Source organism: Colletotrichum higginsianum, chromosome 3 (genome assembly GCF_001672515.1).
Source record: "Colletotrichum higginsianum IMI 349063 chromosome 3, whole genome shotgun sequence".
Taxonomy (NCBI): domain Eukaryota; kingdom Fungi; phylum Ascomycota; class Sordariomycetes; order Glomerellales; family Glomerellaceae; genus Colletotrichum; species Colletotrichum higginsianum.
The window spans coordinates 121,529-149,420 of record NC_030956.1 but is presented as its reverse complement, the minus strand read 5'-3'; the positions used below and the strand labels follow the sequence as shown (position 1 = coordinate 149,420).

At 55.0% G+C, this 27,892-nt stretch overlaps 9 protein-coding genes across 9 annotated transcripts; 3 read left to right on the top strand and 6 right to left on the bottom strand.

The window, feature by feature from the left end:
- Positions 1 to 1,472: 1,472 nt before the first annotated feature.
- Positions 1,473 to 1,822, bottom strand: CH63R_03589 (Ribosomal protein S11; the record flags this gene model as incomplete). The annotated part of the gene is made up of 2 exons (XM_018298564.1): positions 1,473 to 1,636; positions 1,696 to 1,822. 2 exons carry the CDS (start codon positions 1,820 to 1,822, stop codon positions 1,473 to 1,475), a joined length of 291 nt encoding a protein of 96 aa, XP_018159810.1.
- Positions 1,823 to 4,988: 3,166 nt separating this feature from the next.
- On the bottom strand, positions 4,989 to 7,634 carry CH63R_03588 (Fungal specific transcription factor; the record flags this gene model as incomplete). The annotated part of the gene is made up of 8 exons (XM_018298563.1): positions 4,989 to 5,505; positions 5,559 to 5,809; positions 5,869 to 6,300; positions 6,350 to 6,642; positions 6,711 to 7,189; positions 7,285 to 7,400; positions 7,482 to 7,502; positions 7,560 to 7,634. The coding sequence occupies 8 exons, from the start codon at positions 7,632 to 7,634 to the stop codon at positions 4,989 to 4,991; spliced, it is 2,184 nt and encodes a 727-aa protein (XP_018159809.1).
- A 147-nt stretch (positions 7,635 to 7,781) lies between these two features.
- On the top strand, positions 7,782 to 10,225 carry CH63R_03587 (Mitomycin radical oxidase; the record flags this gene model as incomplete). Its single annotated transcript, XM_018298562.1, has 5 exons — positions 7,782 to 7,834; positions 8,574 to 9,028; positions 9,109 to 9,625; positions 9,681 to 9,883; positions 9,957 to 10,225. The coding sequence occupies 5 exons, from the start codon at positions 7,782 to 7,784 to the stop codon at positions 10,223 to 10,225; spliced, it is 1,497 nt and encodes a 498-aa protein (XP_018159808.1).
- Positions 10,226 to 12,962: 2,737 nt separating this feature from the next.
- On the bottom strand, positions 12,963 to 13,478 carry CH63R_03586 (uncharacterized protein; the record flags this gene model as incomplete). Its single annotated transcript, XM_018298561.1, has 2 exons — positions 12,963 to 13,370; positions 13,431 to 13,478. 2 exons carry the CDS (start codon positions 13,476 to 13,478, stop codon positions 12,963 to 12,965), a joined length of 456 nt encoding a protein of 151 aa, XP_018159807.1.
- A 2,480-nt stretch (positions 13,479 to 15,958) lies between these two features.
- CH63R_03585 (Thymidylate kinase) lies at positions 15,959 to 17,444 on the top strand (the record flags this gene model as incomplete). The annotated part of the gene is made up of 2 exons (XM_018298560.1): positions 15,959 to 16,043; positions 16,300 to 17,444. 2 exons carry the CDS (start codon positions 15,959 to 15,961, stop codon positions 17,442 to 17,444), a joined length of 1,230 nt encoding a protein of 409 aa, XP_018159806.1.
- Positions 17,445 to 17,938: 494 nt separating this feature from the next.
- Positions 17,939 to 19,284, top strand: CH63R_03584 (Thymidylate kinase; the record flags this gene model as incomplete). Its single annotated transcript, XM_018298559.1, has 3 exons — positions 17,939 to 18,494; positions 18,634 to 18,742; positions 18,810 to 19,284. The coding sequence occupies 3 exons, from the start codon at positions 17,939 to 17,941 to the stop codon at positions 19,282 to 19,284; spliced, it is 1,140 nt and encodes a 379-aa protein (XP_018159805.1).
- Positions 19,285 to 19,612: 328 nt separating this feature from the next.
- Positions 19,613 to 21,427, bottom strand: CH63R_03583 (Carboxylic ester hydrolase; the record flags this gene model as incomplete). Its single annotated transcript, XM_018298558.1, has 3 exons — positions 19,613 to 20,029; positions 20,101 to 21,092; positions 21,169 to 21,427. The coding sequence occupies 3 exons, from the start codon at positions 21,425 to 21,427 to the stop codon at positions 19,613 to 19,615; spliced, it is 1,668 nt and encodes a 555-aa protein (XP_018159804.1).
- A 764-nt stretch (positions 21,428 to 22,191) lies between these two features.
- On the bottom strand, positions 22,192 to 23,526 carry CH63R_03582 (uncharacterized protein; the record flags this gene model as incomplete). The annotated part of the gene is made up of 3 exons (XM_018298557.1): positions 22,192 to 22,876; positions 22,953 to 23,194; positions 23,281 to 23,526. The coding sequence occupies 3 exons, from the start codon at positions 23,524 to 23,526 to the stop codon at positions 22,192 to 22,194; spliced, it is 1,173 nt and encodes a 390-aa protein (XP_018159803.1).
- A 903-nt stretch (positions 23,527 to 24,429) lies between these two features.
- CH63R_03581 (Adenosylmethionine decarboxylase) lies at positions 24,430 to 26,078 on the bottom strand (the record flags this gene model as incomplete). The annotated part of the gene is made up of 2 exons (XM_018298556.1): positions 24,430 to 25,883; positions 25,964 to 26,078. 2 exons carry the CDS (start codon positions 26,076 to 26,078, stop codon positions 24,430 to 24,432), a joined length of 1,569 nt encoding a protein of 522 aa, XP_018159802.1.
- Positions 26,079 to 27,892: the final 1,814 nt, after the last annotated feature.

The following is a 27,892-nucleotide window of genomic DNA, read 5'->3' as shown; positions in this document are numbered from 1 at the left end:
AAGAACCTAGGGTTAGGAAGAGACAATAATTTCTACAATATTATTTCTTAAAATCTAACTCTTATCGTTATCTAATACTAAAAACTAGGTCTTTATTAGTTAAGAATCTACTTTTTAATAAATAGTTAGAAAAGGGGCTTTTTCTAGCGATAAGGAGTGGCCGGCTCGCTATGTTGGCCGACTCGCTATGCGTGTACGTTAGTACTAATTTATTAAATTCCTAATTCTTAAGAATACTAGTCTTATTTATATTATATTTATTAGTTAGTTTAATACTAATAATCTCTAGTATAGTAAGGAGTTTAAATTAGTCCCTAATAACTTTAGTAAATACTCTATTAATGCATTTAGAATTAATAGAGTAACTTCTCTAAACTTTAACTAAAGAATTTCTCCTTATAAAGGTAGAAATTTAGCTCTTTCCTATAAGCTCTATATTTCTTATAGTATAGAGGATTCTTTCTATAAATAGCTTTACTTGCAGATAAATTAGAGTAATACTAAGAGTATATTAAATATAAATTTATTTAGCTAGCTTATACTCCTAATTAGAGGAAAGCCTCTAAAAGTTAGAAAATATATATATTTTCTAGTCTACTTACTATTAAGTTAATACTAAAGAGTTAATTTTAGAATACTATATATAATACTTACTCTCTTTATAGTTATACTATTACTAATAGCTTTAATTACCTACTAGACTTTATTTTTAGTATATTGGACTATAAGGTATAGAAGAAGGTATTCCTAAAAAATAAAGTTATTTGGATAAGTATTGTAATTATTGTAATAGTTAGAGGTAGGAGGAATAAGGAGGCTAGTTATAGTATTAAGGCATTTTTGGGGTGCCTAAATGTAGGGGGTGCCTATAAGTGGGTGCCCGACGTTATGCCCTTGTTCTAATCTCATGCTGGCATTCCAGCCTGGAACCTTGCGAGGGCTATTTGAGGTCCGCATTGGGGAGTAAAGTACTTGACACGCGGACTTGAGTACTTAACTTGCTGATCTGAGCTGCTTCCAGGCGTCAGTATCTACACCCTAAATGACTTTTGGGGAGTCGCAACCTAATTGGTGGGTAAAGGTAGCACGAAGCCGCGATCTGGAGACAAGTGGGCTAAGAACCTTGACTAGAAACTATGTGGTAAACTCGGCGCAACTTCCGTCGACGTAGAATTTAATTTTTCTTTAAGCCGATGATTTGTATTAAAGGAAGTTATACCTTGTACATCCATCAGTAGTAGGGTTGGTGCAAACTTAACCTTATGACAAGCCTCAAATGAGCTAATTGATACAGCCGATGAACTTGAGGAGGGGCATCCTCATGAACTTTCTGCAGCGTCTTCCTCTTGCGGGGCACATCTTTGTCTCCTATCTTTTCTTTTGCCACTATGAATACACGACGGGAAAGGCATGCGATTCAACCAGTCACCCGGAGCCTGTTTACTGCTGGATGGCCTTATCTTTCACCACCCCTAGCGCCGGCGGCCCCGACGACCGCCCTTCCTGCGGGTAGAGTCAGATGGGATCGGCGTCACATCCTCTATGCGTCCAATCTTGATGCCAGCGCGAGCCAGGGCACGAAGGGCGGCCTGGCCGCCGGGGCCCGGCGACTTGCTTCCAGTGCCTACCACGTACACTGTCAACTGGATGGCTAGAGAGAGAAAACCCAGATGGGGAAGTTCGCATAAAACTCACCACCAGTACCGCGTATCTTTATGTGAAGTGCGTTAATGCCATGCTCTCTGCATCGGGCGGCGGCATCTTGGGCAGCCAGCATGGCAGCGTAGGGAGACGATTCGTCCCGATCAGCCTTGACCTTCATACCTCCAGTGACTCGGGCAATGGTCTCGCGGCCCCTATGAAATAACGTCAGTTCATCTGGTTCCTTTAAAAGTCTCGCAGCGTGACCCAGTCGTTGGTCATGCTGCATCTGTGGACAGACGGGACGAACGTGAGATCAGTAATATGGACGAAGGTATCGTTGTAAGAGGCGAAGATGCGAGCGACACCAAAGACTAGATCTGGGGAATATCCAGTTAGCTCGAAACAGGCGGTCATTGAATGTTACGCTCTCGGTTTATCACACCATTTTGGCCCGGCAAGAGTTCTATCACGCTCTCCTTCGAGGCCGCTTTTGAGGTCGCAACAGTTTTGGCGGGCATCTTGAACAGATTTTTGTAAGGATGCCCCTTATTCTGATGTTTGAGAAAGACTTCACGCGAGCTGGTCAAGCCTCAGCGGAGACTGTGAGATCTTATCTGCCCGCTTCAACAAGCCCCTCACATTTCGGGCGTGATAGGGCCCCGAGCGGACGAGCCAACTCTTCGAGAATCACGAAGATGAAACACAAGATTGGTCTCAGGCCAAAGGCACACTTGGGAGGCGCAAGCAAGACACCGGGCGTGCCTAGACTTCGTCGGTGGTGGAGGCATCGGGCCCCGGAATTCCGGCCCCCGGGCTTGCTGGTGCAAAGGCTTGCCAGCATGGTTTAAAAGATCACGCCGATGACTCCTCCGGCAAGAGAACTTCATTCCACTATGGTAACCTCTAGCTGGGTGAACCCAGAGTTCCGGCGTCGCCGCATCGATTTTGTACGATCCTCGTCACACCCCTAGTCAAGACGTCGTTGCCGACCCACCATGCTCCCTTCGGCACAATCCAGCAAGCCAGACTCTACCGCGTTCACCCTTATTCATGAGACGAAGTACAGCCGACGTAGAGTTCAGAGAGTTTATCGTCGAAGGCAGCGTGTAGAACATGTCCCTGGTCAAAATGCTAGAGAGGTTCTGCATCGAACACGTCCTACGCGAGGCACTTGCCCGAGATCGTCAGAAACCATCTCCGAACTTTGATATATTACTGAGACAATTGCCGCGTAGACTAACATGCCCATACTTCTATCGGTCGTTACATGCCCCTACCGGTCCCGGTCAACTACCTTTGATCAGAAAAGCAAGAGTGTACAACCGTTTTGTACGGGTCGACGAGGTCATGGATTACGCCCAGAAGTAGTTCCAGCAAATGCTTTTGGATAAGTCAGACTACCCACTTTTCGGCACCCCCCCCATTTCGGCACCCCAAAAATGAAGCTATTCCCATCATACTCGTCGACTTCAATTAATCATTGACTTCTTCTAGATGCAACAACAATACAGCTTTCAGCTTCACTAGGGTATTCAGAGTCGCTGGATTCGGCTGCATCATCCTCTTTTTCCCCAGCCTTAAGTTGCGCCTGCTGGATGTCTTTGATGTTGGCGAACTTAGTGTTAGGATCCAGCTGGACTGCCCTTCTTTTCCTTACTGCAGTATTGGTGACTTGGGCCTGCAGAAGCTCCAGTTTCTGCTGGGTATTTGCCAGCTCATATGCCTGCTCGCTGAAGCCTTTTTTTACCTTCCTGAATAGAAGGCGTTGAGTAAAGGCATCATTCTCCAGCTCTGTGAATAGCTTCAACTGCCCAGCTAGATCCTTCATCTTCCTTGGCGTCGACCATGCCACTGCAGATGACGCAGATACCCATCCTTCAGCTTCCTTGCCTCCAGACTGCCCTTTGCTGACCTGATCAGATGATCCTGATGCTGCTGGTGTTGATGGGAGCAGTAGGGAGCTCATCAGAGGCTTCGCCATAGAGACAGGCCACAACCCTGTCCATTTCCAACCACTTCTAATGTTCTGCATCGTCATACCTGCAGTACGAGCCTTCTGATAACAGCCTATAAAGTTCCTCTTGCCTACAACAGTTGAATCATTCCACTGACCAAGGTATCCAAGCTCCTTCCTATAGGCTGCCTTGACAGGGCTGAAGACTGACTGATCAAGTGGCTGGAGGACATGGGAGGTATGTGGCGGTAAGAACAATAGATGGATGTTGTTTATATAGCATAACCACATAAAGTCAGTCGTTGTATGACTCCCATGTCCATCCATGATCAGCAGCCTGACCTCCTTGCCCTGAGGAAGAGTCTGAGGGATGAAGACCTTCTGCAGCCATTCAACTGCAGTGGCATCTGAAGTCCATCCATTCTCCGTTGCAGTGAATTGCCATCCTTCATAAGGGCCAAGGTCTAGAGGAAACCACTGCTGCTGGACTGCCTTGCCCTTATAGATAACGAGGGGATTCAGAACATGGCCCAGGGCAGAGATGCATTCGATGATGGATACCCATGCCCTTGATCCAGGCTGTTTCTTACGTACAGACTTCGTCTCAGACATGCCCAGCACCAGCCCATTAGATCCCTGGCCCTCAAGGATACCAGTCTCATCCATGTTGTATCTATTAGCTGGTTTGATGCTGGTGATCTCTGGTATGGCGAGTAGTTTGAACCAGTCCCTGATGACCTCAGTAGATGCCCCATTAACACGCCTAGAATCGATAGGGCGACTTCTCTGGACCTTGACTGATGGATTCCTCTTCAAGAAGGCTTGGATCCAGCCTTTTCCTATAGGCTCTGTATCCCCCATGGCATGGAGGATCCTTTCTGCGAATAGCCTCACTTGCAGATGGGTTGGGGCAACACCAAGGGCATGCTGAATGCGAACCCATTCAGCCAGTTTAGCCTCCTGACTAACAGAAAGTCTCTGCAGGTCAGAAAAGGCAATTGACCTTGGTTGAGTGCCCTTAATCCGATACTGAAGTGTTGATCTTGGGATGCCATACACCTGACCAGCCCTCTTAATGGGCATGCCGTTGGTTATTGCGTCAAGGGCCTGATTGACTTCATCTTCGGTATACTGGCCCATAAGGTCGAAAAGAAGCTCTGAGGAAAAAATGAGGTTATTCGCATAAGTATAGAAAATGTTGTTGATGTTGAAAGTTGAGGGGTATGTTCTGGTGATGAGGCATTTGAGGCATTTTTGGGGTGCCGAAATGGGGGGGGTGCCGAAAAGTGGGTAGTCTGACTTAATGTACACGCCCTCCCACTCACTCCAGAAAGCAACATAGGGCCAAGGACGCTCATAAGATCATAACCCCACGACAATGCTCTCCATGCTAGTCTTCGTTGGGAAAAGGATGAGGGGACGTCTGGAACGACTGCATCAGAGCCTGATTTCTGTAAAACCATTCCTCCAACTGCGCGCCGCTCCCCATGCGCATCATGGGGTTCATAACCATCGGCCCGGTCTGTACCTCGCCAGTGCTCGTTCCGTCACCGCACGCGGCTTGCGCGACATTCCCATCGAGGTCGTGGGCGAATCCCTGCCTCTGATGCTCGCTGATGTTGCCCTCCTCTCCATGGTGCACTCCCAACAGTCTGAGATACATGTCCATCTCTTCAGTGGCCTGCGTTTGGTCATCATATGGCCCGGATCGATCGACATAACGCGCAGCGACGTTGTGGAGGACTTGAAACAGACGACACAGCTTGCCTGCAGCATCTGAAACGGTGGCAGCTGGTTGAATAGAGGCCACAAAGGCGCCCAGACGGTCTAGGTCCGTCTTGTCTTGAGTCTGTATCACTTGGCAGAATATTACAATGAATGGGATGAACGGGGTGAAGAGGAGGGTCCTATCGGGTCAATATACAGCAGGTCCAAGAAACAATCAACACGGGTCACGTACCAATGGACATAGCATGGGAGGAAATCCTCATTGCTCCTGTCTATGATCGCCAGACAGTCCTGGTGCCTTTGTAAAGCGGCCCTTGCGGCTTCAGCGCAGCTGTGGCTGAAAGTTGTGGGAGCACCAGCTGTCTGCGGAGCCGCACGATAGACTAGAGTGAGGAGTGAGAGTCGGAGGGTATCGTCTGAGGTGGCGAAGAAGTCCATGACGTCCGTGCCGGCATTGTCTTTGGCGACCTTGATCCATCTTTTCTGACGTTGAAGTTAGACGAGTCAAGCCTGCCAGAGGTCGGAACCCAGTTTTGACCTACATTAGTCTCTTGCATGGCCTGGTCCAGCATTCGTATGTCGTTCACGAGGAGCTGAGCCCGAGATTGCCGGACGTGGTTGGGCTGAGAGATAGCCTCCGGGCTGTAGAGCAACTCGTATATGTTCCCTTGGCAACGTGCAGACTCGACCCAGAGTACAAAGTAGGCCATAACCGCCTCCTTATGAGTGTCGGTGGTGGAGGGCCGGTGTGTCGTGATGTCCCAGTCTGGGATAGTGGAAGCTCGGCCGAGGCGAAGAGACAGGCATTTGTCAAGAAAGTAGTTCGTCCAGAACAAAAACTTTCTGTATTTGGCGTCGTCACTGTTGTCTGCATCGGGTATTCGGTGATAGCTTAGCGTCTGGCAGAGCTCTGATGCCTTGGCTGATAATGCCCAGGCGAGGTAGGGTTTCGACAGCTCAATCGCATGCCAAGCCTGCGAACTTGTCAACGTCAGTTGGGGCGGTAGGTGCGCGTCAACATACACCAAATATCAGGGCTGTGACGGTTTCTGTCGTTATTGGAAGATGCATAGGTAAACTGGAAAGTGCAGTCTCAAGATTCGCACGACACATGCCGGCATGGTCTCGATACACTGTTCTTTCTTCGACGGGCACGCGACGGCTATAGTCTCCAAAGAGAGAATGGAGGCCCGCGTTGACGATGATGAATTCCATCTCGGAAAAGCTATCGGAGAAGTAAACCTGGAGGCAGATGTCCGAGAAGTTGCGCGTCAGGATGAACTCGTAGATGAAACCTGATCCAGCCAAGCGCTGGTCTTCACACACGCACACACACATGTTAGATTGCAGGAAGTTCAGGAAGCATGAGGATCAAAGAGCTCACTTTTTGCGATGCGAATCATCTCGACGGCTTTTTGCATGGGGGGCAGCCCGTACCCTGACGGGCCGGGGCGTTGGATCGGCCGAGCGTGAGGGTATGCCATCTCATTTGCAACCGTCTGCTCTCTCAGGGTGGCTACAACGCTAGAGAGCGCATCGAGGGTGTCCCTCATCTCTGGCCCGGAGCATTGGAGGGGACTGGCGCTTGCAACGTGTTGCATAAAGTCGCTGGCAAACGTCGAGTGGGCGGCTAACGAGGACTCTCCCGCACCCAGTAGCACGGAAGACCCGGCATCTGACCCAGGCTGGATGGTATGGCTGGACGGGCTCGACTTGGATGAGGACATTACCGGCATAACGGCCCCGGGTGGAGGATTCAAGAATGCATGAGGGCATGCACTGAGTTGTCGGTCATTTTTCAGGCCCTGGATGAGACTGAGAGCCTCTGCCATGCGACGGTCGAGCTGATCGATCTTTTTCTCGCTGTATATAACAGGGTCAAGCAGCTGGCCATGGGGGGGAAGAAGAAGAGGGACCGGCAAATAAGCAGCGCCAACCAAGTATGATAGTGGACGTACTATTCCGAAGACAAAAGGATGCGGGTGCGCTTCTCTCGGGGCTTCTTATCAACAGGTATACAGTCAATTTGGGCGCTGGCGCAGTGGGAACAAGGGTGTTGCCTATCACAGCGGATCTACAACATCGGTGAGTATTGCGGAGGACCAAAAACTCTTTCGGTCCATGGATGGGGAGAAAGGAATCTGCTCTCACTTACCTTGCGAACGCGGCAGTTACACTGTCACATATGGACGGTTAGTTGGCTTCGAGCACGCAGAGTCCGGAAGATACTGACAGCGGCGCGGAGCTGTACGTTTGGACTTAGCGCTGAGTCCTCCTGGCCGTCATCGCAGCTTGTAGCAGCACTCATGATGGGATAGGCGGCCACGGGAAGTGGCGGCTGGAGAGCGTCGTCGAGTTGGTGATGATGCCAGCGGCGGGCGGCGAGCGAATTCGGAAAAGATGAAATCCGCGCCCGACGACGGGGAAGGGTTACGGTGGAGGATGAGTGCCGAAAATGAAATCAGCCCCAGAACGTCCCCCTCCCCCCTACCTCATTCTCCCGGCGGAGTATGTAAGAGTCACACCGAGCAATGAGTGTACCGTATCGGGGTCCGGAAATCCGGAGGCCGAGATAGTTCACGCTTGTCCCGGGCCGGCGTGCACTAAACAGACGACCTCGAAGACGCTTGGACGATGAGAGAAGAAAGGTTCAGATCATCCCCCACCCAGAAGTGAGCTGCTCCTCCAAAGGAGACACGTTAAAGTTGGAAAAAGGGTCATGTTGGCAAATGAAGAGGTTCATACCAAACGGCTTAACCACTATTCGTCGGCTTGGCGGACTACGACGGGACGATCTGCACTGGCTCTCGACTCGGGAAGCCGGCCAGTACCACCGTCTTTTCTTTTTTTTCGACAGCTCGACCGAGGTCGCATCCTGGACAGTGGTCATTAAATCGCCCGGCCTCGGGTTCTATGACCCTGGCCCCGAAAATGAGGCATGCTTCAAGGCTATTCAAGGCGCAGGAGAGGAGAGTCGGGTGGATTCAAAATGTTAAGTCGCGCCATGTGTCCAGAAACCAGAGAGTCTTGCCAGGCTTCATCTTAACTTTTCTACCTTCCTCTCCCATCTCCTCAGACGTGCAAGTGGCTACCGCAGACGAAAACTACTCGAACGTCCCGCAATGAGAGTTAGCAAAGACCAGGTAACGAGCTTTATGCTCACCTTGGGCTTGTTGCAGCCAAATCCACCAACGTGCCCAAGGGAGTCTCAACTACACGGAAGAACTACTCAATACCCTGTACCCAGCCAACGTTCTGCTGCCGGAAACGTCGGCCTATTTAACATCGCTCAACATCAGTTTGTGGGTTCCGGCCGAATCCATACTACTACTGCTACTTCACTCGCCAGCGCTAATCCTTCATGCAGTGGTTCTCGAGCCCGTCTCCATGCATCCCTCATCTTTGTCCCGGAATTCCCTGACCAGGTGGCTACTGGAGTCAAGGTCATGGAGTTTTTCGACCGACCCTTCGCCGTCCGTGGTCGAGGGCACACTTTGCACCCGGGAATGTCCGGGATCGAGAATGGCATCCTCTTTTCCATGGAGAGGATGGACAAGATCACCCTTGCCGCTTCCAAGCAAGTTGCGAGCCTCGGGCCTGGAAACGACTGGGGAAGAGTCTTTAAAGCCATGGAGAACGAAGGTATTGCTGTGACTGGAGGTCAGCTTGGGGTCGTTGGCGTACCGGGCCTGCTCACTGGCAGTACGTATTCCCGATGAGCCACTCACACACATCATGGTCCGACGGATGCATGGTTCATTGCATGTATTGACATTCTGCAGATGGCCTCTCCCACTTCATCAGCAGTCGCGGATTCTCCAGCGCCGACGTCGTCAACTTCCAGGTCGTGCTCGCTGGCGGCAACATTGTCGATGCCAACGCGACGTCGAACGCTGATCTATGGTGGGCTCTCAAGGGCGGCATTAACAACTTTGGTATTGTCACACGCTTCGATATGGCGACGTTTCCTCTCCCGAATGGTGTATGGTCTGGTACGCTGTCTTACGACAGGAGTCAGGCTAAGGCCGTTGCCGAAGCCCTCTACGAGCTTCAGACCGGCCCGCTCCTTGAGGAACCTCACCTTGATGTTCCATACATGGAGATGATCATTCCAGGTATCGGCCTCGCCACCGTCGATGCCACGCCGTTTACCGACATTGTCAATTTTACTGGATGCTATCCCAGTGCCATAAAGCCCCTGTACAATATTGGGCCACAGTCGGTGACGGCTTCGCGGAAGACTCTCACACAAAACACAGCCCAGGATGTGACTCCTGTCATGGAGCTCTATGATAAACGGTGAGTGGAAAGTCACGGATGCTCGCGTGGTATGTTTTTAACGCTCGCCCCCCAGCCTTAACCGGGCGAACCTCAACGTGAAGGCTAGCAGGGAGTTGTACCGCGAGATGGCCGGCATGCTCTTCGAACACTACAACTCCAGCACCATCGCGGGACACACCATCGGTGTGTCATGGAACCCGATAACGCCGCATGTCGTGCGCGAAACCAACAGGAAGGGAGGCGTCGCCGGCGGATGGCAAGAAGTCAACCAAAACTGTGAGTCCACGCTCATCGTACACGCACGCAGCAACTCGGCTAAGCGTTGCAACGCCTGCTAACCATGAAGCAGCCGTCAATCTGAGGGTGAACTGGGACAACGCCGCGGACGATGCTGCAGCCATCCAGATGGACGACGCCTTCATGGAGAAGCTCACCGAGGCGGCACGTAAATGGGATGCCCTGTTGCCGAACCAGTGGGCGAACAATGCGGCGGATCATGTGGACGTGATGAGGAGCTACGGAGACGCTAATTTCGAAAAGCTCAGGCAGGTTTCGCGCAAGTACGACGGGAACCAGACCTTCCAGAGGCTCTGCTCGGGCGGGTACAAGCTGCGGTAGTAGACAATGGAGTGCTGGCGTCGACCGGGGATACCGTTCGTGAGAGCTGGGCATAAACTTATACTTGTCTGAGTTCTTTTCACAACCAAACCCAAATGTAGATATGTGGTGTGTCTGTATATAGATCAATGATGTCTATGCTACAGCAGCAGTCACCGTGTGGAGCTACGCTTGACTGATGTGACTGGTCAGGTTGGCCTGCTGCCCCGTAACTTGAAATGGCGACAACTACACCAGAGGCACTTGTTAAGGCAGCTGATAAAATTGCCAGCTAAGATCCATAGCCCTGTAAAACCCTCTCACAAGAAAAGGGGCCCTATACTACTGAGCCCTAAGACTTGAAAGTTCACTTCCGTTTGAAAAGACCACAGTCTAGTCTACGGTATAAGAGAGACTGCGTTTCATTTGAACAAGTGAATCACAAATTAAAACCTTGAGAGATGTAAGGATGGTTTCACACTATTAAATGTGACTCTGGAACAGTTGCAGAGACATTCCTCTATGCGCTTCCCAACGTCTCCTAGCTGGACAAAGAAAATGCTATTATTTCAAGAGAGAAATGCTACAGAGATCTGGTGCAATCCAAAAAGAAGAAAAGGTTGTGAGCATTTTTCATTGAAGACTCTTACGACGGAAGATGTATTAGGAAGCACCAGTTAGATACCCCTTCGGCTGAATGCTACAACTGCATCATTGAATCTCTATGTGCATAACACTTATTTCATGCAGTCCGCCAGCCGATATAACAAGCCTGGGCTTGTTGACATGCTTTTCAACGTGGGAATATATCGTTGAAATGAGATAGATAGAGTCTTTGGGCGTCTAGTTGGTGGGTTTGGCATTGCCGGCCTAGTAGATGGCTTCAAGTGTTCCAGTTTCTCAGTTTGCCCCTGTTACGGGGTCGAGAAACCAGGAATCCGCGACAAACAAGCCCGGGAAAAAGCATTCGCTCCAGGTTCAAACATGAACGCACTGATGGTCTCAACAATGCGTAGATGCAGTAACCCGGACTTCGAGGCCGAGTCTTGCCACGAGCTAGCCACGTGTCAAGCATCCAGCATCCAGCAAACAGGCAGACAAACCAACCTCCCTCGAGGGGAACGGACGCAGCAACTCCGCAAAAGCCCCAGACAATGCCTTTATGCTGCCAAATGGGCAAAGAGCCGGCGACTTAAAGAAACCGGCTTGCCACCGCCTGTAGGTCCCGTCGTGCCTTGCCATGCAAGGGGAGGCGCGACAGAACGCGCATGTAGCGTCCCGCGCGATGGAAAGGAACGAAAAATCAGCTGTCCGGTTCCTCGAGAGGGGTAATACGGGAATGTAAAGCGTGGCCCCAAATGTTTGAGAAAATGAAGAGGCTGGGAAAGGGGCCCCTGGCCTCCCTGATCTGCAAGTTCTCCCCAGCCTCCTCCTTTTTCTCTTTCCTTCTTTCTGGAGTAGTGATTGATCTATCTCGGCCGAGATGACCGTCTGAAACGCCGACGTCCCTGCACGCTGGCCGCTAGTCGATCGGAAGCAAAGTGCCCCACTCACCGTCTTTCCATTGTCTACACGACCGGGGCCTGTTCGGCGGGAGGCACGACACCGGCAGGTAGCACAGACGATGTACGATGTCAGAGAGAAAGACAAAAGAAACAATGAAAGAAAAGCAGCGGTTATTGTTGGGTTTGTGTGAACCACTAACTCGATACCAACCACCGCACTTCCTCTAGCGGTGGAAGTGCCTGCTTTCGAACTAGTTTAGGGCTATGTGACAGGTTCCTAGCTGAGAGATTCTCTTAGTGTCCGTCCCACGAGTCTTGTTTAGCCGCAGGATGATATGCTAATGAACGCATACCATGGGAGACGAGACATTGCGAAAGCCAACCTGCGTTCACTGATCCGGATGATCTGCAACAGGCCCAGAGTAAAAGAACAATGGAAGGTCTCGACGGGTGTCTGAGAAGTCTCGTGTACATCCACGGACCACAACTGCGCCATCTTTGAGACGCGGCATGCGAGAGTCAAGACCTCAAGTTGCTTTTGGTGGGCCGTCTGTCTACCTCGCCTTGCAGATGGGACGTCGAACTGCAGCAGTCAAAACACATCGCGAGAGACGCTCAGAAAGAAAGCCATGACGAATAGGCGGTGGCGACGCATAAACCAACCTCCTCTTCGCATCGAGGGCGAACGCCTTCAGGTGCTGCGCCTGGGCCAGCGAGCATCCAGAACCTTGTACTGGACGTACGAACAGACATGATACTGCAATCCGGAGCGCTCAATGGGCTGCCTGGAATAGCTGCAGTTTACAGAGAAGGGGCTGGCAAATTTGAGTTAGGGTTGACGACGTGGCACACTCAGCATATCACCGTTTCGTGCATGCACGGAGGAGATTAGCGAGGACATAGCCGCCTACATTACTTGATGAAAAGTAATGCAGTCTGCGACAGAGCTGTTGCAGCACGGAGGATCACGCCATGTTGTTGTCTCGAGTATCTGCCCAAGATGGCGTTGATGGATGCCTCGCCCCATGTGGGAGAGTTGGCTGGAAACATGACAACAGGCTAAAGGAATGGGCGATGATGCAATGACGACAAGACGAGTTTGCCTTGTAACACCCCAACGGCGGCCGCTCAGCAGAGTTGACGTGGTGCCGGGGGTCTTGGTGCTTCACCGTCATGCAATTCACCACCGTCTGGTGGCGGCGAAGGTCTCGATAAACGGCCATCGACAGGATAGAGACAGCCGGACCAGCGAATTATGGCGCCACAGGAGTAGCCGTGGCCCGGTCGCGACCAACAGGCTGGACGGATAGAAGGGCAGCTGAAGTGAAGGCTGGCGTCACGTCGACGATCCAGGACCAATGAGGGCTGTCAACATGAAGAGAGTTGAGGCGCATTGATGGGCCGACAGACCGTACGGCCAGAAGGCCAGACAAGGTGGAGGCCCGCAAGATGGGAGACCCAGACAGGCCAAGGGCGTCCCGGCCAGGCGTGATGTTGGCCGGCCGCGATGGGCGACCTGGCGTGCCGTTCTCGCGGGATCGCGGGCAGCTGTCTAGTGACTGAGACGGAGGCGGAGATGGCAGGGCGTCGGCGAGGGTTGTAAGACGAGCCAAGTGCCATGAGGTCACTTCTCTTCTGCAAACCCCGAGAGCTTCCAGAAGCTGAAAGGCAGGTAAGTAGGAGCTGAGTACCAATAGAGGGGTACGAAGGGTACCATGTACCTCCAAAACGAGCATTCGCAGGATAGGATAGCTTGCCCCCCCCTGCATTGGAATAGGCCGCAGGTGTCTGAGTGAGGGCGGCTAATGGGCGCCGGCGGGAGTCTGGATGGGCGACCAACGCAAAACCATTGGAATGAGGGGAACGCGTCCAAGACCGGTCGATCCGAGGGTGGACTGGCTCGAGGTACGGAGGTTCTCTAGACTCTAGATCCTCCAGTATCTCTGGGATGTTATTGCATGAATAGGTGAGATGGGAATCATAGGATTACGGTGGGCGAGCACTGGGCAGGTGTCATTTCGCGTCGCAAGAGCCCATTCGCGGTGCCGACGGGTGCGGGGAGGGGCTCTAATCACTTTAATCAACGGGGGTGGGAGGACGAACGATGGACAGATTCGCATGTCTCTCTCGTTCTCTTTTAATTGATTTCGCGCTTCGATTTCGATTGGGAGACGCGGGCATCTTCTCGCTTGCCCGAAACGGTGATCACGACGTGACTTGTTTGTAATCTATTGGACAAGACACCCAAGATGACCCGCTTATCGAAGACGCGTCTCATTGGTGGAGCGGCGCGGCAAAAGGAAGGAAGTTGCAGTAGCACCAACTTCGCGACGGCGAATCAGATGCGCCAGGCAGCCCGTCGCATGAAAGTCGGTCTCCCACCGTCCCCGCTTTTCCCGGTTGCTCTTGTCGTTTGTGTCTGTGCCGTTGAAACTTGGAATAGGTAAGGTAGGGAAGGAACAGTGACGGAAGGGAAAGGCTGATGAGAAGATGGAAAGCTGCAGCTGAGTGTGTCTCTCCTCTCCTGCCTGCATTGGCCCATCTCGTTCACTCTCGACTCGACTATCCGTATGTGTCTGGCCGCTGTTCCCCAATTTGGCACCCGTCTCGATCTTGTGCGTGGATAACCGTCACTTCCCCGTCCGAGGTCTGAGCGTGCCGCTCCCTTCCACTCGATTTGACTCGAAGCGACGTATTATCTTCCTGCACGTCTACGCGACTCTCTTCATACCTATCTCCATTTCACTCAGGTACCTTAACTAGCCAGGCGACTACTACCTAATCGTAGACTAGAGGCTCAAGGCGGAGTGTAAAGACACCGTCAGAGTTCAACGCCTCGCAGATCAATTTCAACTCACCCCCTGCCATCCCGTCCTGCCTTACGGATACCATACCATACCATACCTTGCCCGGCATCCAATCCCCCCTCCCTTTGGCCTTGTCCCTGTCCCTGGCCCTGTCCCTGGCCCTGGCTCTGGTTCTGTCCCTAGTCCCTCCCCCCTGCCAGACACGTCTGTTCGTGGTGCGTCTCCATAGTCTCTCGCCATTTCCAGGTTTCCACCCAGACCGCACCGTGTTTGCGTGTGTGTTCCGCGTCTGGCCGTCCTTCGAAGCAAAAGGGACCGGGACACCGTCCTCCCTTGCCCTACCTATCCCTCTCCCGTCGCATCATTCCCATCGCGTTCGTACGGTGTATCTCCCCTCCTCCCGCTGACAAGGCAAGGCGTTTAGTTACTGTCCGTACTCTGTACCATCCTTGTCTGCAATCGTACTCAATATATCCATCCCAGTCATCCTTGGATACAATACCACCGCGCACGACCTTGTCCGGTGAATCTAGCAGTGAGTGCCTCTAGTTCGTACCCATCTTGGCTACAAGGCCTCTCGCATCAAACAAACGACCAACACCGCCCGCGACAAGAGACGCACACCACGACAGATACAGGACCAACCCAGTCCGAGACCGCCATTCAACACCACTGGCCGCCTAGAAACGACCCGACCTTACACGCCATCTCGTCCCGTCTCGTTCCCTCCCAATCCCAATCCCAATCCCCGCCCTCCCGGCTCCGTGCGCACGCGCGCCCTCTCTCCCTCCCTCGCGCGCTCTGTCTCTGTCTGCCTACCGCCGCCGCCAGCAGCAGTCGATCACATCTTGGTGTCGTCGATCCCTGCTCCCTACCATCTCTCATTCACCTCTTCCGCCCTCTTTTCTTCCTCTATCCCCCCCATCCCTCCCTTCCCACAACCACACCACCACCACCCCACGCAAGCTCTCTCCCGACCTGGTTTCTGTCATTCTCTTCCTCTTGCAGCCAACCCAACTCCACTCGATTCCTCTGCGTGGACGAGAACAACAACAAACAAACAAACAAGCAAACCAAGAACACGTTCTCTACTCTCCCACAACACCTCTGAGTCTGTCTGTCTGGAACCGACTTGCTTTCGCTGGGGCCTGCCAACCCAACGCTCTCTCTCGCTGCAACAGCGTCGATTCCCGTCTCCCGACGTCCCCATTCTCCACGAATCGAGTCAACCGTCGATCAAAGAGGAGTCTGGACCGTTGTGAATTGGTCCCCTAACTCTAAATCCTCTCTGCCTGGCCGCACCTATTTCCGACGACAACGACAACGACGACAACGGCGACTAGGAAACGACGCATCGCACCGCGCCAAATCCACACCCAGCACCCGCGTCCTTTCGGTTCGTCGCTCGCCCTCGCGCGCACAACCCCAACGATCCACACACCATGGCCACCATTTCACGGCAACCATTCGCGCCTCTCGACGGTGCGAGACTGCAGAACCTGACGAGCATCAAGAACAGACAGAATGGTATGTTTGATCAAGCCCGCGACCAAACATGCCCATTCCTTCTGCCCTCATTTTTCACTGCATCTCCTGCCGGACAGCCGCCAGTGTGTGTTGTTATTGTTGTTGCCGCTGCTGCTGCTGCTGCTGCATGCGGCCCACTCGGCGAGATTCACCGTCATGCCAATCCAATGCGCCCCAAACCCCCCAGCCTAAGCACTACCTGCTCGAAATCCCGCCCGTGAATACTACTGGAATCCAATGCTGACGTGGACAATAGCTGTTTCGCCTGCTTCGGGTGGCAAGCGCAAAGCTTCAGACATTGTAGACGCAGACGACTTTGAAAATGTCGACCCCAGCGTCTCTTCCAAGCGATCCAAGGGCTCCGACAGCTTCTATCCCTCCAAGGACACTCTTAAACCCTCCTCCTTCGTTTTGACCAGGGCTGCACCCCTCGCCGAAAGCCCTGCCTCGTCATCGTACGCTCGCCCGCCTCTGCCTCCTCTGTCTCGCCATCGCAATCTGCTCCAGCCCAAGTCGCCCGCCGCCAAGATCAACACGGCTATCGCCAAGTCATCCCCGCTCTCGGCCCCCGCTGGTCGTTCGCCCACCCGTGGCAAGCGCTCCGGCATCCTCTCGAACCGTCGTCGAACCGCCGGCCCCTACACCCGTGTTGACCCACCTTTGTTCAGCCTGTCGTCATCCTCTTCCTCCGCATCCGCCCCGTTCAGTCTCGATGCTGCCCTCAAGGGCACCATCCCGAGCTATGCCGCCCGTTCGTCTGTTGCCCCGTCCTCCCGGAGCGCTGCCAGGGATCTGCTGGAGCCTGACCTGAAGGCGTCGTGGTTTTTTGATATCCACGAGGACACGCCCGAGCAGGAAATGACCAACATGCTCCAGCACGGCACTTGCGTCCTCGACATCAGCTCTGACGAGGAGAGTGAGCGCAAGGCCAGTAGGGACCGAGCAGAAGGCCGCGACAAGGAGAACGTGCCACCTGCCGATGACGTGAGCCAGACGTCGGCCCGTCGCTCCGCTCGTCGGACCGACGAAGACGACATGGTCTTTGAGAAGGAGAGGATAGCACTGGGCGAGATGGACGCCAGTGAGTTCTATGCCTTTGGCTGCGACGAATCGTCGGTCATCATTATCCCCGCCGACGAAGACGAGGAGCAGGAGACACTGGACCCCCAGGTCGCGTTGCCTGGACCAGCAGATGACGTCGTTCCGGGGCCCAAGGCAGACACCCTCGCGGTGCCACTGGAGGAGAAGGATGTCGTCGACGAGCTCATGGGCAAATCGGCCGAATCAGCAGCCAAGGCGGCGCTGTTGGAGCCCATAGAAGGCACAGGCGAAAGCTTTGAGCTGTGGGAAAGTGGAAGCGCCAAAGACGAAAGCGAACCTGCTGTTGCCGAGTGCTCATGATTCGGATTTTTGGTTTGTCTCGATTGGCCCTCTTGGCTTGAATTTTGCTTCTTCGGCTTCCAAACATTGACCATCTTTTAATTACGGGGCGGGTTCATGATTCATGTGGCGTTGGAACTTGGTCGAATTTTTTTCTTGGATGGAAGGGCAAGGACGAAGCGACGGGAACCCCTGGGGGACGGACACTTACCCTGTAGGAGCAATGGATATGGGTATTGATTTTGTACAAACCTGGTGTCGGAGTATTGCTGTTGCTGTTTTCGCTGGTTCAATCATTGATATCCTCATCAATAGAGTTTGCTGTCGGTGTCTTGATCTACCGACTTGAACATTCTGCTTGTTTCCGCCGTGAGCCGTGCACCAGGCACCGGCACTAGCTGGTCTGATCCAAATGGAGAGCGGTCTGCAGTGAGGACTGGATTTCAAAGTGAGCGAAGCAAGGCACTTAGGCAGTTGCGGTCTACTTCTACCCTTTCTAGGTCCATCTGCTGCCAATGACATGGATGGTCAAAACATGCCCTTGCTGGCGATGGAAGCCATCACCGTCACTCCCACGTGACCGCCGCCCGCCCGAGGATGGCGTCCCGGGTGCCCCACACGGTCCGCTGGGGATCACATCCACTGGACTGACCGACCTTGACTACCTAGGTACTCACTCGGTGCACTCTTCCAGAGCCGAACCACTTTTTGACTACAGGGACAGGTGCACATCGCCCGGCCGTCAATATCGCACTCCCAACACGTCAATTCGCCGGGTAGGTCATAGAACCGAACACTTCTGTTCGTTCACCAGTCATCAATTCTTCTGTTCCGGCCCAATGGCATCGATCAACGACCTGGCTACGGCCGCCATAGCGACTTCGGCCGCCGCCGGCAGCGGACCGGCCGGGGAGGACCAGCCCCCCGTCGCCACGCCGCCCGCCGGCGTCATCCGCGGCGCCTTCGTCGTACTCGAAGGTCTAGACCGGAGCGGCAAGACGACGCAGGTGAAGTTGCTCGAGCAGCGGTTCGTCGAGCTGGGGAAGAAGGTCAAGGTCATGCGCTTTCCGGGTGAGTGTGTGATGCTGTCTCTCATGACCGGCTTCTCGACGTTTTTAATGGGAAGAGAGGTTTCATGAACTCTTCCTCCATAGCCGTGTTTCGGAAACATTCCGACATCGTTTCGTCCCCACTGACGGATTCTTCGCAGACAGAACAACGCCCATTGGCCAAATGATTGACGCCTACCTCAAGAGCTCGGTCGAGATGGAAGACCACGTCATCCACCTGCTCTTCAGCGCCAACAGATGGGAAGCAGTGTAAGTCCAACCCCTCACTCCCTATAGTCTTCTCTTTTCTGTCTCACCACACTGACGGCCCTGCCAGCAAAAACATCCAAGCTCTACTCGCCTCCGGCACGACGGTCATCTGCGACAGGTACTACCACTCGGGCATCGTCTACTCGGCGGCCAAGCAGAACCCGCGCCTGACCCTGCACTGGGCGCGCCAGCCCGAGCTCGGCCTGCCGCGGCCCGACCTCGTGCTCTTCCTCGACCTCGAGGAGGCCGTCGCCCGCGAGCGCGGCGGCTGGGGCGGCGAGGTGTACGAAAAGGCCGAGTTCCAGCGCCGCGTGCGCGAGCTGTTCTGGGGCCTGAGCCTGGGCCGCGTCGGTCCGGACGGCGGGCTGGGCGACGAGGGGCGCGTCGACCGCGAGTTCCGGCAGGAGGAGGAGGATTTGGTCGTCGTCGACGCGGGCGCGAGCGTCGAGGAGGTCGCCGAGGAGATCTGGAGAAAGGTCGGGCCGAGGGTCGAGGGCGTCGAGAAGGGCGAGGTCGGCAGTGCTGTGAGGGTTGTGTCGTGATTTATGGTGACGGAACATCAGCAGCTGGGGACCGTCGAAGGAGCGAGCTTTTGGCGTCTTGGGATCACGTCAAAACGGGGACACCGAAAGGCCACGGAGAGCATGGGGCACGTGAGTACATGCAGCAGCTCGCAGACCTCACGGCTGATGGCCGAAAGGCTGGGGGGAGGGTTGATGTACTTCCGGCTCTGAAGAATCGAGAAATGCGCTTGTTCATCAGGTTCAGTACTTGGTTCATCAGATTCAGTACATTGGCCACCTCCGGAAACCATGACCAAGACATAATCAAAAAGCCAATAATTTTAGATTTATATACAAAACAACGCTGCTACTCAGCCGCTGAGCTGGAACCAACCTCTAGCAAGGGCCAGAACTCCTCATACAACCTGCATCTCTGATCAATAGCGGAGACATCAGCCAGTGCCATCACGCCAGGAACATTCCCGACGTCTCCCAAGACTGCGGTGTCAAGCGGGGCATACGCCGACCCCACGGCCGGCCACCCCGGCCCGGCAAAGGGGTTCTTGACGAACCGTGCGATGGCCCCCCTGAAATACTCGTACACCGCGTACGACTGAGGCGTGTAAGGCGTGGTCTCGGGGTCGGAGAAGAGGAGGATGAGGTCCGAGCCGTGGAACTTCCCCAGCCAGGCGTACTCGTCGGGTAAGAGATTGAGGACCGAGGCGTTGAAGTGGTAGCGCCATGTTGAGATGTTGTTCGACGCTGCCGTCGCGGCCAGAATGGACTGGGGCTGTGGGTTGCCTGTCAGCACGGAAGCTCACCGAGGAGAGGACAGGGAGGGGGATGGAAACGCACGCAGGACCAGAGGAAGTCCGTGTAGATGGCCGCGGCAACATCAAAGTCGGTGGCGAGCTTCGGGTCGGAACGGTAGACGGACACGATCGCTTCGCGGGCCTCTTCTGGGACGAGGAGAGGCGGGAAGTAGGCGTCCAGGAACGCCGTCATGTTGACTCGGTCGTTGACCAAGCCCCGTCCCTCCTCCGCCACGGTCCCCGTCAGGATCGGGACTTTGGCGACTTGCCCGTTCTTCCAGAGCTCTCCGGGCCGGCCGGGGACGGTCAGGTTGTCCACCTGCGGCGTGAACGAGATTCGATGGTCGCGCATGGCGGAAAGCAGCGTCTCCGCGGACGCGTCTCTCATGCACTGGACCCCGTCCGTTGCGTTGCCGCACCCCGCCGCCGCAGACAGGCCCGCCCACGCCTCGACGCCGCCGGCGGAGGGGATGGCCAGGAGCCCGAAGCTCGTCTGCCCGCTCGACATGACCGCCGCGCGGAACGGCGGCGAGGGGTCGTCGGCGTAGGCTTTCAGGTGGTTGTCTACGGAGAGAGACCCAGCGGACTCGCCCCAGATGGTGACTTTTGACGGGTCCCCGCCGAAGGAGGCGATGTTTTCCTGGATCCAGGAGAGAGCGAGGCGCTGGTCGTGGAGGCCCAGATTGCGCTCGGGGAGTGGGATGTCGGGAGACGAGGGGAAACCAAAGACTACGTTTGTCAGTCCTGAAACCAGTTGATGGAGGAGGGGAGAGGGCACAAGAGAGGGATGTATACCGTTTGTGCGGTAGTTCAAGGTCACGGCGATGATGTTCTCGTATGCTGCGAAGGCGGAGAGATCTGATCTGCCGTGGCCCAGCTGCCAGCCCCCGCCGGGGATGAAGACGAGGACGGCGAGGCCGGCGGAGGCGGAGGGGCTTGCCGGGGCAAAGACGTTGATGCTCAGACAGTCTTCGCTCTCGGGCGGCGGAGGGTTGTTGAAGAGTTCTTGCAGCAGTTCGGGTCTGGGGCCAAGTTCTGGATGGTGTTTGATGCATGATCAGTATCGTGCTGTCAAGAGGAGGACGAGGACGAGTGCAGTTCTGGGGCATACCACTGATACCGAAACTCTGGAGACACGCAGGGCCAAAGCCCGTTGCATTGAACGGTTCTGTCCATGGCGCCGGTGGTTCGGGGAGAGAGAAGCGGCGAGGCGGAATGGCGTAGGGGATTCCCAGGAACTTGTTCACCGTCGATGCTGCGCTGGGCAGGATTGTCGAGGCTCCCTGGACCAAGCCTGAGGATATCGTGGCTGTTGGTGGAGCGGTAGCGGACGCGCCGACGGAGATCAACAGTACGTTCTGGGCCCTCATTGCTTTTCGTTTCGGAGTTTAGACTCGATAGTGAGTGTTGAGCGTGTGGTTCGTATCGTCGGACACAGGGACATTTGTTCACTTCCCAAGCCTCTCTTTATATAATCGACTTCCCATCGGATGGATGTGACGTGGGTGTTCTCTTCTCAGGACCATCAAGTGTAAGAGTGAAGCAGAGTCCGCCCTGCCGGGGCGCGTTCGGCATCCTAGTGCTGATTCGAGGTCCGCAGCTCTTTCAATGACATCCCCAGATGCACCGTGTCATTCATCACCTCACCGAACGGGGCAGCTGGGCCACCGCCTCGCAAGAGATGGTTTCCAAGGCCCCAGGGCTAATTCCTTCTGACACACGTGCAGGCAGACACAGATCTCATGCTGCATGAATACGATAAACGAAGCCAAGAGGGGGGATGTGGGGGAGGCGTTGACTGGCTCAAAGGGGTGGGGGAGTCGATGATCCCAAAACCTATGCGAGATACGGAGCCAAGACACTAGATGACATTGGGAGGGGTGGCTGTCATGGAGGGATCGGCCCCCGAGGACGCAGAGAAATGCCGATCACGTTGAGGATGGATTTAGAGTGAGAAATGGTGATTGAGAATTGTAACAAAAGAAATGGCCCAGTAAGGTGATATGTGTAAAGGACAAAAGAAATAAGAAATCAACGCTTCGTCTTTTCGTAACCCATAACCTCGTCATGCCCCAAGTGTCCATCCAACAATAACACACACACACAGACCATACACACACGCGACACGGCGTCATCACACCGGCTCCGGACTATGCGTGACAATGATGGAAGGCAGAGGCGGCCTCAACGCGACGTGGGGCACCTCAAACCTGCTGTCGAGCGTATCCGTTCCGACCGTCGACCCGTAGTCGCTCAGCGAGCCGTTCCGTCTCACGCCGGCGTCCACGGCGAGCTGCTCCCAGTCCTTGGCCCACGCCGTCCCGGGCGGCGGCGGACACGGCTTATCCTTGTTCAGTGGGGGCGGCGGCGCAAGCCTCCCGTTTCCCGGGCACAGACAGGCGGGCGCCGTGGCGGGGGTCACCTTGATGGCCGGCGTCGGCGTCGTCGCGAGCTCCGGCAACGGGGGCAGCGGCTCGGGGATGGGGAGCATGATGCCGAGGGAGTCTGGGTGCGGGTACGGGATGGGCGGTACGGGCGGGATTTGCTCGTGGCGGCGGGGGTAGCTGGCCTTGCGGACGAGTTTGGCACGCGCCGGCGCAGGGATGGTGTGCCGGTGGTTGGCCGGGAAGTAGTAGTAGGCCGGGGGCGTCGGCGGGCGGCTATTTGGGCGGCTCGGGGGCTTGGCCTCCTCTTCCTCCTTGAGGTCCTTCTCGAAGGCGCTGACGAGGCATGTTATCGTGTTCCGGCGGTGGAAGCAGGGTAGCTCGAAGGGGTGGGATGCGATCTCGAGGGCCAGGATGATGATAGTGTTGGCCGTGCTTGAGAAGGACCAATCAGTACCGACGAAATGTGTGTTGACGTTGCCCACAGCGGGTTGATTAGGATTAGACTTACATCCCGACAGCGGAGACGGCCAGGTTCAGCTCAGTGATCGGGCTTTGGGTCACGAAGCCGGGGTACCGTGACATTGCTATCGAGGAGAGTATCGTGGCCGGGATCCAGAGGAGGAGTCCAATCCGAGCGACGATGACGGCCCCGGATACCAGGGGTGACTGCAGTGACTGTCTCCTCACCACTTGGTAGTTCCGGAATGAGACGATGACGTGCAGCACCACATACGCGGGGGAGATCATGGACTGTGAAGAGAGTGAGAGCATCGGTCAGGGCGCATTCCAGTAAGCCACAATTGCTTCCATCCGCGGGGGGGCCGCTCAGTACTCACAGCGAACAATATGAAGCTTTGACTCAGACAGTCTCGCTCACCCGTTTTGGACGGCCGGAACTGAAGAGCAGACAGACACAGACCTCCCCCGGAGGCGACGATGAGGAGGAACATGACGATAATCAAGAGGATGGGGAGAGGTTTCGGAGGAGACTTGGTCGAGACGTCACTTCCCGACATGGACGACTTGGTCTCGAGCGACTCGATGACACTGACCGTGTCCTCGCCTTTGGAAGGAGGAGCCATGCCGTAGATGTGATTTGTCTGCCGGTGTGCGTGTGTCTGTGTGTGTATTGGGGAGATACACAGTTGCCGCTTGCCTATCAATCCTTTTAATAAAAGGTCCTACAATAGAGCATCATATATCACTTGGTTCGAGATGGCTGGTCACCTTAACGATGGCTGTCGGCGCTCGTTTGTGTGGCGGGTGCGCTTCGAACATTCCAGCGACTGGACAAGATGGAGGAGCAAGAATACACTCTGGCGGGTCGGCGTACGAACTAAAGCCATGTCGGAACTTGAACCGACGATCAATCTCTCGCATTCCTGGCGATGGCCGCTGAGACAGAACGTGGGCTGGCCGGGAGGGGCGTTTGGTGGTTGGCGGTAGTCCAGTCAACCTCCGGACCTCTTTTAAGGGTTTCCCCGAGAGCATGCTGCTCTATCTCACGACACATGTTGATGGCGACACGAGGCTGGTAGGCAACTTCTGTTGGAATGATCGTACTTCCCAGCCCACAAACACAGGGCAAGACCAACCTCTCTGCCATAGTGCAGGGCCTGAAAGCAATTGATGAATTCCGAGGTTTCCGGTGTGATGGCCACGTCGAGAAAGTCGGTGTGCGATCACGGGGAGCAAGCAGGTAGTGTAGGAAACACCGTAGAACAAGTTCAAAACTCAAAATCAATGTATATTGACGGGAAAGCCTTATCCAAAGGGAAATGTGCCACTTTCTGAAAGCAGCCATTGTTTGTCGATGAACGGGAGAAGAGCATCGCTCGGTGACGGAAGCCATCCGTGGCATCCACGATGGCGCATGTCGCCAGGGGACCATTGGACCAAGCCAACGGTGCTCACTTTAAATCGGAAGGAAAACCTGTCAGAACAAGATCATGGACGTCGTTTGACTCCCCGAATTCGAGGTCGGTTCACATCAGCTCTCCGAGGCGGGCTTCACGATCGCCCGCCCAGTCCTCCTTTTGGTAGAAACGGAACACGAGGTCGTAATCATCAAAGTCGTGAACGATCCGGTCAATGCGACGGTATCCACGAACCGGATCAACGAGGCGCTGGGCGGCGGTCGTACGTGAAGCATGATCGCCCATTCCGTAAGGGTTCGCGCTCTTGCCCTTGGCCTCGAAGAGTGTGACGCTGAAGCGGCCGGGCTTGAAGATGTCGACAACGTGCTCAATGATCTCGGCCGTGGTGCGGCCGCTTTGGCCTCCAGGGACGTTGGTCTCGAAGGAGGCGAAGGAGCAGTTGGGCTCAGGAGTAACGTGGACCGTGAAGTAGTGAGCGGCGCTTGCACTCTTCTCGCTCTTGGAGGCATCCTCCTCGACCGTCACGGCGGGAACGACGCCGTTGGCAGAGAAGCCGCAGGGGCTGAAGAGGTACGCGTCGACACGAGCACCGGGATACTTGCTGGTGGGGTAGACACTGGACAGGCCGCAGCCCTCGGAGACGACGGTACCGATGGCGTGGCCCTCGGTCGTCAAGGCCTCGGTCGTGGCACGCTCGCCATCGTTGAGGTCCGACTCGCATGTGTTCTCAAAGACGTCGACATGCTCATCGCCCGCCTTGTCGGGGACCTGAGACAGGTCACCCAGGCTCTGGTGGGCGTCATCTCGAGCGGCCTGGGTCTGCGAAAGATGCGACTTGTCGGTGGCGACCGCACTCGCGTGCGACAAATAGAACTGCTTCGCATTTTCGGGGTCGAGATCGGTCATGAGAATCTCGAGAGTCTCGTCACTGCGCTCCTCGATGCCGCTACCAAAGCTGGCGACGCTGCCAGTGGGAATCTTGGAGGGGGATTCCCCAAGGGCCGCCTCCTTCTCCTCCGGAGTCCGAGGGGGCGTCAACGTCTGGCTGGGCGAGGTGATGTACAGGTACCAGTGGTCGCCGTTCATCTTGCCAACCATGTAGGCGCTGCCGCCCTCAAAGAGATCGTCCAGATACTTGACCTCGGACCTCCAGCTGCGGTGGGGACCCTGCTGGCGATCGGGGAACAAGAAGTTCTTGCGGCTGTAGAAGACACGGTAGGGGGTCGCGGCAGCCTTGACATCGGTCGCGTTCTCAGCCTTGTGGAACGGGAAGCCGGCGTGCTCGGCGGCGATGTGGAGCAGGCGCTGCAGACCCAGCAGCAGCGTGGTGGTGCCACACGTCTTGAGGATCAGCTTGTGGGGGAAGACGAACAAGCTGGACTCGGACAGCAGGTAGGCATCGACGGACTCGGACTCGAGGACGGAGAGGATCTTGCAGTTGACCATGTCGAGCATGGTGACCCAGGTGTCGGCGGAGACGGCCTTCAGTCCATTGGGCTGAGCGCTCGCGGGGAGCGACTCCGGGCCGGGGGCGAACCAGACTTCGAGGAGCTTCTCGGGACCTGAAGAGTGAAGAGCATGGCTGTCAGCAGGTGACGGGAACGAGGCCGAAACTCGGCAAGGAAGGGGCAAGCGGACAAACCTTCAAAGGCGTTGCTCGAGTCTAGGTCGGCGGCCACATCGTGATTGATGGTCAGATGAGGAGTCGCCTCAGCCGGTGAGAGGGCGTAGTCGTTGGGAACCGAAGGGTTGACCATCTTCTGCTGGACTGGCTTACAGGGCGCGACCCGGGGAACTCACGAGAGTATGGGGGTTGGTCGGACGAAGAGGGTCGGGTCGGTATCCGGGCTAGAAGTCCGCGGGACACTAGCTACCGCTCAAACGAACTTTGCGGCGTCCGTTTGAGAGAGTAGGCCCACAGGAGGGTGGACGTTCGTGGAGGCTGGCGGAGCCAGCAGCAAACAGGATTCGGAGGGTGTCTTAACGTCTCTCGAAAGGACGTTAGGGAGGCCGGGCTTGAAGGGGGATGAAGATGACCCTAAGGACCGGAATTGTGTCTCTACTGGTGGGCCTCGCTCTGGCAGACACCGATACCTGTGGTGGAGTATCGGACCTAGCAGACGAGGTTATCTGCGCGATCGAGAGTTCGAGGAGGGAGGGCGGAGAAGAGCGCTGTAGACTCGTCGGTTGTGTTTATCGAGGTGGGATTTACTTTGCCTGGTGTTTAAGCAGGTGTTATCTGGGCCTGAAAAGGGGGCTAGGTTAGCAGGATGCGCCAGCATGACAACGTGAGAGATTCTTCTATTAACATATTCAAGAAGAGGTAGGAAGCGTGTGTCTGCGTCCAGAACCTTCCTGGCATTGTGATCTTTAGAGGAGAGGGGGGGGAGGGGGTTGGCGGGCTTACTTTGCGGGTTTGGAGAGGAAGCGGAGAAGGTCGACTTGGTTCATAGACGGCCAGGAATCGACGGTGTTCGCGGTGTTCGCGAGGGGCAGCAAGCTGAGCCGCCAGGTAAAGTGCGGGATCACTGTTGCAATGTGCTGGTCAAGTCTGGTGTGGTATAGTGGTGGTGGTGACGGTAGTGGTCATAGAAGAAAAAAAAGATTCGAGAGTTTTGCGCGTCGCACAACCGAGGAGGGGGTGAAGGGGGGTGGGGGTTTTGGGTTGAAAGACGGAGAGAAAAAGAGACCCAAAGCAGCCAATTTTGAAGCTCGAGACGAGATTCTGGTGTATCGTCGTGGTTTGTGGTTGTGGTTTAGCGGTTGCTGTGGTTCTGACCGGTGGAGGAGTGGGAGGGGGGTTCCAATGTCTGGTGGGTATAAAAAAAAGTTGTTTCTGCAAATCGGGCGATTGGCAAGTTGCGGTGGTGGGTGTCCCCGGGCTCTCCACTCCAAATTTCAGCCCAAAGTGCGCCTGGAGCTGGTCAAGGTGCATCGCTGTATCCATACCTAGAGAGGAGAGGTACGGATACATCGTCCCATGTACCTACCTCGTTTCGTTCGTGAGCTTAGCCCAAGACGTCTGAACGGCCCTTCATCACCGGCTTCTCTGCTGCACATAACCCCCTTGGGAAACAAAACATCACCACTTTCCCGGTCAACACTTTTACGCTTTTCCCTTAATGTAGTCTTGCAGTCTGGATAGCGTTCGTAGTGGTGGGCAGCGGTCTTCGGGAGAGAACGGGTACGCTGCAGAGCAGAGCAGAAGGACAAGGACGTAGGTTCCTCCTGGATAAGGTTCTGGGCTCTGTGCGGTCAATTGGGGGCGCGCACACTGCAAGGGATGTGCATCGCTGAAGAATAGAAGCGAGACGTCATTTTTCCCACCAAGACACGCCCCGGAACCCCAGGGAAACAGAACACTGCAATGCATGGCACCAGGGGTGATCCGCCATCCAAAGATAGACACTCTGTGTCGTCTGGTCTAGTCTACGAGGGAGTTTCCGTAGACTATGAGAACTGACCATGTTGCAGTATTTGTTCTCCATTCTAGCGTATCTATATGCCCACGCAATAAATACATGCAGGTGAAAGGTGCTTGCTTGCGCTGCGGCTTGGGGCGAGATACCTT